This window comes from Poecilia reticulata, linkage group LG13 (genome assembly GCF_000633615.1).
Source record: "Poecilia reticulata strain Guanapo linkage group LG13, Guppy_female_1.0+MT, whole genome shotgun sequence".
Classification (NCBI taxonomy): domain Eukaryota; kingdom Metazoa; phylum Chordata; class Actinopteri; order Cyprinodontiformes; family Poeciliidae; genus Poecilia; species Poecilia reticulata.
Window position 1 is genome coordinate 13533043 of NC_024343.1, and position 8615 is coordinate 13541657.

Genomic DNA, 8615 nt, shown 5'->3' on the forward strand with positions numbered 1-8615 from the left:
TGTGTGTGTGTGTGTGTGTGTGTGTGTGTTTTTATTTTTTTTTACACACAAAACAAACTTGCTGTGTGTGTTTGTTGGATTTTGCAGATTTTGCTTGTGTCAAATAATCAAATAATTAGAGGGGGAAAAAAAATGTTCTAAAAAAACCCCCATGCATTTATGACTTGTTTGTTTTTCTAGTTTTCATGTGCCTCGCCCAGCCACAGCTGTCCTGACAGTGGCTGTGAGGTTTGGGTGTGTAACAGTGATGGATATGTAGGCCAGGTGAGAGGACATGGATAAAGATTACCCGATTACTAGTGGCAAATTCAATTTGCAGCCATTTTGAGCGATGTGATGTTTTCGCTGCAGGTTTGCTTGTTGAATATCAAAGATGAGCCCACGGTGGAGGCCTGCATCGCCGTCTGCTCGGCCAGGATCATTTGTATCGCTGCGGTTCCAGGACTCAAAGGAAGGTGGGCGAGCATTAGTTTATTTTTCGTTATTGACATGTTGTTAAAAACAACATGAAACGTGTTCTTGAAGACGACACACGTTTGGTGGTAAATTCAATTAAAGATGGCTCTCAGATTAATATGTCGGAAAATCAACTGCGCTTTACGTTGCTGGAGGTGTAGAGATCCGGCACACATTTCTAGATGGAGCTGAAATATTTATTTGATGAGTGTGATTGTGAAGCTTTTCACCATGTTGCCCTCTCAGGGATCGTGTGTCAGAACCAGCTCCGACCTCCGGGCCTCCTACTCATCCCCAGCAGCAGCTCGACATCTCCATCTCACCTTCGACTTTGGAGCTGACAGAGCAGCCTACAGGTCAGCTGCTGCCACAAAACCCTCCTTATAGTCTGTTTCAATTATGTCTGTGAGGGCGGTGGGAATACTTTGAGATTTAAAATCTCCATAAATTTTAGCTTTCATAGTAGATCGCTGTCTGATAATTTTGCTGTGAAGGTGAAAAGTAAATGCACTTGCTTTGCTAACTTGTTGGTCCTGTTTTCTTATAACGTGATCTAAATTTAGTTGACAAAAAACCTCTGAAACGTAAGAGATTGTTTTCCTGCAACATCGACCAACTTGTCCGTGATGGTTTTAAGAAATTTTTAAGAAATAAGCATCTACAGTTTGTCATTTGTGGACCATGTGAGATGAGATCAAGTCAGATCTTTTAGTTTCTGATGACGTGATAACATTATATAAAAAAAGCCTTCCTTCAGACTGTTGGCTTATCTTCCCCAGGACCAGGGGCGGAGCTTGTGCCCTTTGACAGCGACGACTCGGACGACGAAGATTCACCTAGTCCTTCTTCAACCTTGCAGAGTCAGGCCAGTCACTCCACCATATCGTCCAGCTATGGCAGTGAGTAATTGCGCCAGATTTAGCCAGTTGAACCACCAGATTTACCAGCTCACCGGACGTTACTCTGTTCATTTCCTGAAGACGACGAGGGTCTGAGCTCCAAGGACATGGCCACGGAGACCACCAGCAGCGAGGAGGAGCAGGAGTTCCCCGTCCCGAGCTCCTACGGTGCTCCTGGGATGCTGGGAGTAGGTGGAGGGAGTCGCGCCCACACAGAGAGTCCCATGGACGGCCGGGCCATGCGCCGGTCCTCCAGGGGGTCATTCACCCGAGCGAGTCTGGAGGATTTGCTGAGTATTGACCCGGAGGCGTACCAGAGCTCTGTGTGGCTGGGCACAGAAGATGGATGGTAGGAAAATGAACTCTTATCTTATTCCCTGTCCCAGTGTCTTTCCTGAAGCCCTTCAACCCATCGTGTCTCTCACAAACCCTTCTACCTTCCTTTCTTTTCTTTTCTCTTTTTCCTTTGCTTCGTTCTTTTGTTTCTTTCAACCCTCTGAAATTTGAGTTTGTAATAGTATGTAGATTTAACATGAAATTTTTGTTTTGTAGTTACTGTTTTGTGCTTGAGCACATCCATCCATCCATCCAGCCATTGTCAGCACGTTAATATCCGTGCATTCATGGATATAAAGCAGGTGTTAGATGAGAGGCAGCCAACGTCTTGTCCAGGTTTCTTGATCAATTCTAACACCTCTGTTTGTTTCAGCATACACGTGTACCAGTCCTCAGACAACATTCGAAACCGTAAAAACAGCATGAAGATGCAGCACTCGGCCTCCATCCTCTGTATATTGTAAGTCTGCCTTTTTGCACTTATGGCTCATCGGTCTTTGAAAGTCTTTATTTTGCTTTCTTTATTTATTTGACCATTAATTGTACAGGTTGTCTTATTGTGATCCAAAGATGTCATTTACCACTCAGAGTTGTTTTGATAAAAAGGAAAAATAAAATCCTTTTACTGATAGTTCAGAAACAGTCTATGAAGGTTGAGTCATTTGAAGCTTGTATAACTTGATATTTTTAATTTCAACTTTGTTTTTTCCCCCCCTAACGTCAGGTACTTTGACAACAAAGTGTTTGTATCATTAGCAAATGGAGAGGTTATCGTCTATCAGAGAGAAGCAGGTGAGCTAACGACTAAAAATATTTTAAAAATGATGAATAGTTTTTTTTTTATACAGCATTTTTCATTTTAAACTCAATCTCCAGGTAGTTTCTGGGATCCTCAGTCTTCCCAGACGTTAGTTCTTGGCACGCCTAGTAGTCCAGTTACCAAAATGGTTCCCATTGGCGGGAAACTGTGGTGTGGCTCACAAAACAGAGTCCTTATCATCAACACTACTACACTGGTACAGGAGGTAAGCTCGGCAAAGCTCTGGATGAAGACTTTACACATGTTACACAATGACAAACAAGAGTAATGGCGATCTGGATCACTGGTTTTTCTCCCTCCTTTCCAGCACTGGTTCCAGGTCGGCACTGACGGCAATCGCTGTGTTACATGCATGGTGGCGTATGGGCAGGGTGTGTGGCTGGCACTGCAGGGCAGTGCACAGGTCAGGCTGTATCACGCGCAGACCTGGGAGAGCCTGACGGAGGTGGACGTGGCACCGGCTGTGCACAAAATGCTTGCAGGTGAGCATACACACTTTCTGAGCTTATACAGAGGGTTTTAGTTGTACGCAGTGGCTTGCAAAAAGTATTCATTCCCTTTGAGCTTTTTTTATGCTTGGTCACAGTACAACCATTATCTGTAATGCGTTTTACTGAGATCTTATGCGACTGTCGAGTAGTAGTGGAGAGGTTTAAAAAAAATCAGTTTGACCCTCTATCGCATGTTTTTTTTTTTTTTTAACCTTTATTCAGGTGCAGATGCAATCATTAGACAGCACAAAGCTGCCTGCCTCAGGATCACAGCCTTGTTGGCCTGCAAAGACCTGCTGTGGATCGGCACGAGTGCAGGTGAGGACACGGAGTTTGTCTATTTAACTGCGGCGGTCCTACAGTTGCACAATGCTAATGGAACAATGACTGCAGAAATGCAACATAAATCTGCGCAATAGCAATTCGACATTACTGAAATCGGATGGGGGAAAAAACGAAACCCACAGTAATAAGCTGTGTCGTATTGTATTGTGGCATGCAAATTTACGTTGAGATTTTAAATTGTAATTCTAACATTTCTGGCCTACAGAATCTGAAGCCGATTTATTGTATGAATTCTAAGATTGAGTTTTTGTATAAGTTTTCAAATTCAAGGTCCTTAGGTGGTAGACCCTGATTTTCAAAGAGATTTGATATTCTTCAGGAGTGGTCCTGACACTGGCGATCCCGACAGTGAGCACAGGAACTGGTGCCGGGACTCTTAAGTCGCCTCTGGTTCCGATCGGATCGGCTCACGGTCATACAGGGCACGTTCGGTTTCTGACTTCAATTGAGCTACCAGAAGGATTTGACATGAACTTCCCTCCAACAACAACAGACTCCACAGGTACTTTCTTGTTTTAGCAAAAAAAAAAAACTCCTTCACATTTACAGAGTTGTGAAAAAGTATTTTTAAGTTTTTGCTTTTTTTTTTTTTTTTTGCAATTAAGTATTTCATATGGGCTGCACAGTGACGCAGTTGGTAGAGCTGTTGCCTTGCAGCAAGAAGGTTCTGGGTTCGATTCCCGGCCCCTGGTCTTTCTGCATGGAGTTTGCATGTTCTCCCTGTGCATGCGTGGGTTTTCTCCGGGTACTCCGGTTTCCTCCCACAGTCCAAAAACATGACTGTCAGGTTAATTGGTCTGTCTAAATTGCCCCTAGGTGTGAGAGTGTGTGTGCATGGTTGTTTGTCCTGTGTGTCTCTGTGTTGCCCTGCAACAGACTGGCAACCTGTCCAGAGTGACCCCGCCTCTCGCCCGGAACGTTAGCTGGAGATAGGCACCAGCACCCCTCCCGACCCCACTAAGGGAGGTGTTAAGAAAATGAGTGGATGGATATTTCATATGAGCAAATTCTACAATCGAACAAAAATAACTAATTTTTCTGGATCTAGGCAATCAGCCTCCGAGCAGCAGCAGCGTAGACGACGGGAGCCTCCAGAGGCGAGACTCCACACACCGCAGGACCTCCACACACATCCCAGTGAAGACCAACCACCTCGTCATTTCTGGCGGAGACGGCTACGAGGACTTTAGGCTGACCAACAGCAGTGAAACCATCGGTCGAGATGACAGCACCAATCACTTGTTGCTCTGGAGAGTCTGAGACAATCAAACACCCCGACTGACCAATCTCCCTCCAGCACCTTTAGGCGTTGTTTTTGTTGTTGTTGTTGTTGTTGTTGTTGTTTTACTCAGTCCATCCGTCTCTATGTGCTATGACACGACTCTGAGCTCCCTCCTGGATTTATGAATGAATACCACCACATCCGACACTCAGCTTTTGTTATCTTCCTGGTGGTGTGTGCATTTTTGCTCATTTTTGTGTTGAAAGAGATATAAGAAAATTGAAGTTCCAAAAACAAACTTGCACAGACGGATTTATTTTCTAACTGAGGACAAATAAAGACCTTACACAGGCGGATCTGGATTCTTCAGGGTTTCGGTGCACAAAAACAGAGGATTGAGTCGTGATGTGATTAATGAGGCATTGCATTTTCTTTGAAATGTAGTCTTTTTGAACTTGAAATACTTCAGTCCATCGATTCATCCGCAGATGAAGATCAGCTGTAACAATGTACATTAAATGTAACATAGCTCAGAATGGTAGTTTGAAATTCTTATTTTATTTTAGTCCTATTTTTTCAGCTGAAATTTAATGCTAGCCTTAATATCAGATGTATTGTCAGATTTTTCTGATTCCAGTCAGGTGGTGATTATCCGTTTTCACAATGGCTAGTCATAGTTGTGAAACTGTCAATGTCCTCTTTCCTCCACTAGAGGGAGCATTACGGCGAAACATTGCACACAGCCTTATTAAACAATAAAAAAAGAACATATGATTTTTGCAGAAAATCACATTTGGTTGGCTCAGTCAGCTTAAACTGTGTCCCACTGGGAAGTGAAACATAAGTGCGTTCCTCCTTAACACAATCATGCCAAAGCTTTGTATACATTAAAGATATGTTGTTTTTTTGCCATGAAAAGTCAGCTGAAGTTCTGCCATGTCTGGACGGAGCCTCTTCACTGATGACGCTAAGCTGCGGACGCAGAAATAGTTGTGTACAGTATTTATGCTTTTAATTTTAGCGCCTTCTTTTACAGCACTTAATTTATACAAGATGTAGCCTTCACTATTTCTGTTGGAAACGATGAATGCAGAGGCTCTGACTTGATTATGAGAGTGAATTAAAACAAGCAGTTTAGCTCCATTCCCTCATGGTCACAACAGTTCACAGTGCAGGGTTTGGACTAGACCAAAAATGATGTTTTTCGCTGTAGGATAAATGTCCCACGGTTTTGCCTTGTACAGTACCAGAAAGCAGCTTTTGGACTGCTTGAGCACAGTCACTCTGATGCCTGTATGTGTGCCAAATATGCTTCATAGTTGCATTTCATGTCGGATCCTTTTCATGCACAAGCTTTTTTTTTTTTTTTTACTTACAAAAACTCCAAATCCAGAGGGAGCTTTACACCTGGTATTTACAAACAAGATAGTTTGTCAGTAGGACAAATGCTTAGTGCCTACGCATTTCTTCAGGAGGCTTAAAGGTTAAGGCCATTACACACAAGTAAAAGTCACTTGACCTTGATTTCTTGTCCTTGCACACACTCTCGTAGGTGTTAGCCTCAGGCTTTGGGGGTTAAGCGGTGATTGTCTTTGATCCCTCAAAGCCTTGAAAACCTCATTGCACTTTATCAGCCATCTGGGCTCTTCACCTCAAGATTCTCACTTCCAAATACATCCACATTTAGCTCTTTCTCCCTGTGAAATAACTAAGAGAATCAGTTTAGCTGCTTTAGCCGCTAACTAGCCAGTCAGCGTCTGTTAGCGTAGATGTGGATTAATTTCCTCAAGTGCATTTATTTAGGTGAGATGAATAAAAGGAGATGCCTTTTTTCCCCTGTTTTCTACCCACTTTGTTGGTTTACGAATCGGGCTAAGCTATGCTTACTACCCACATAGATGTCTTCAATTTTACCGCTAACCTTTTTTTTCCCCATCCCCAGCACAAACGATTACTTTCAAGAAGAATCCGTAAAGCATTCCTAATTGTTGATGTGAGGTAAATAGTTTTTTTAAACCGCATGATCAATCAAAATGTTGACTATTGTGTTTTCTGTATGTAAAATATATACATTTATGCTGGCTATAGGAGGTACACATACTGTTCTTTTCGATGAACTCCACAGGTAGCAGAAAAGCACTCAAAGATGGTAGCCTGGTAGTGTTTTCACGTTCTCTGACCAGAACTGTAGTTTTGGCAGATTTTTATTTTTATTTTTTTGCATTGTGGTGTAATAAATAATTTCAGTTGAATGTTTTTAATAGGTTCAAATGAAAAGAGTTCATCAGAAGTAACACCTATTCATAATTTCAGAAGAAGTAGATGGAAATGAGTGAAACGGATCTGCTAAGACTCCTTATGAAACGTTAGATCCTATTTATGAAGGTATGAATATCAATCTGTATATTACTTTAAACATGACCAGGAGGAGGTGGCGAATGGTAACAATCGGTGTCATCCCAACTTTTCCTTAAATCTCTCTGACATGTACGTGACTACATGTGAACTAAGCCGTATTGATGTAAATATTGGTATATATAATGCTTCATTTTTGTAAATAGTGCACTCACGGTCCTCAATTGTTGATATAAGTCGTATGGCATATTTTTATATGTTTCTGTGAAGTTTGTCTCTCTGTATTCCCCTCTTTAGTCCTCTGCATGCGCCTTCAGTCATAAAAAACAAACCTTTGAACTGTCAGAAATAAAAAAAATATATATATATTGCCCCTGACAAAAGATTTGTAATAAACAGATTTCTGTTATTGATGGAGTTGCATTTATGGTAGCTTCAAATTGTTTGCTTTGTTGCTTATATTTCTGCAGGGGGAAAAGCAACATCAGTTTTTGCTCTGCTGACCTTCTGTTTTCCTCTGCCTCTGGTTGGCATATTGTCATGGCTGCAGTCTATCAGAGTTTCTTCGTGTATGTAGCTGCTCTAGTTTTGTCACTTTGGGTTCCTCTGTAAAATAAATCATTTCACTGGGGCCAGCTTGTGTTTGTTCTCTTGACTTACAGCTTTATCTTATAGTATGTTATTCTAGGTAAGAAGTGAGAAAACTACTGAGAACAGCGTTTCTATTTTTAATGCTGAATATTTATTGAAGATGTTCATAATTCAAAAACAATGTACATCATCTGTCAAATCTTTCAGGACGTTGTGTGAAAATTGTTTTACTCTTTGTGTTGTCATTTTTGTTCAGTTAACGGTTTTGCACTGATCTGTTAACTATTCCCTTCAGGTTGAGCTCTAGACTTTGACTAGGTCATAGAAGCAACCTGGTTATTTTCTTGTTCAGTCATAGATTTGCTTCTAATCTTTAACAAATTGTTCTGTTCCGAGGCGACTTTAGTGCCGAGCTTCACTTGTTGGATAGTCTCCTATCCGACTCCAGATTTTTTGTGCAGTGGACTTTGTTGCTGGCATAGTGACTTCAAGGTGCTCAAGTCATGTTGGGGGTGAAAAAAACAATCCGAAATCATCAACCTTCTTCCTCTATGCTTGACGGTCTTATAACAATTTGCGACGCTGTGCCTCATATTCAAACAGCAATTTATTTTGACATGTTTCAAGAAGTCTAAAGGCTTGTAAGATTTGACGTCATACATGAAATTATGCTCTTCAGGGAAAGTTTTAAAGGGTCTTATATGATTTGCTTTATTTTGGCTGCATTTAATTTCTCTCATTCCCTGAACTGTACTATTAAAAGTGTATATATATATATATATATATAACAGTAACACAAATTAGGAAATAAATGTACTAAAAAATAGCTGCCTGAAAGACATCTTGAATACATGTTTTATTCATTCCACTCTGTTTAATTTAATTCAAATCAATGTTCACATTCATCAAAAAGCAACTCAAACCTGGACACAAAGTTACCTCTGTGGCTCATTCCTTCAGCGTTACTCAGCAAAACATTTAAGCCCCTCTGACCCACAATAAATTGCTTTGTAACACTGCAGTCCAACAAACAGCCATTCCTTCATAAAGACTCACACATGCTCACAACGGAGATCTGTAGGATGACTAACGAGGCTGGA

At 41.4% G+C, this 8615-nt stretch overlaps 1 protein-coding gene across 1 annotated transcript in view; it reads left to right on the top strand.

Annotated features, from left to right (window-relative positions):
- Positions 1 to 7555, top strand: part of arhgef17 (Rho guanine nucleotide exchange factor (GEF) 17) — a 14908-nt gene extending 7353 nt beyond the window's left edge. The window contains exons 11-22 of the mRNA XM_008425535.1: positions 181 to 264; positions 352 to 455; positions 703 to 812; positions 1236 to 1355; positions 1437 to 1704; positions 2065 to 2151; positions 2416 to 2483; positions 2568 to 2716; positions 2819 to 2993; positions 3225 to 3320; positions 3667 to 3849; positions 4396 to 7555. Of these exons, the coding sequence (XP_008423757.1) occupies positions 181 to 264; positions 352 to 455; positions 703 to 812; positions 1236 to 1355; positions 1437 to 1704; positions 2065 to 2151; positions 2416 to 2483; positions 2568 to 2716; positions 2819 to 2993; positions 3225 to 3320; positions 3667 to 3849; positions 4396 to 4607 (1656 nt within the window). The 3' untranslated portion in view covers positions 4608 to 7555. The remainder of the gene's footprint in view (positions 1 to 180; positions 265 to 351; positions 456 to 702; positions 813 to 1235; positions 1356 to 1436; positions 1705 to 2064; positions 2152 to 2415; positions 2484 to 2567; positions 2717 to 2818; positions 2994 to 3224; positions 3321 to 3666; positions 3850 to 4395) is intronic.
- Positions 7556 to 8615: the final 1060 nt, after the last annotated feature.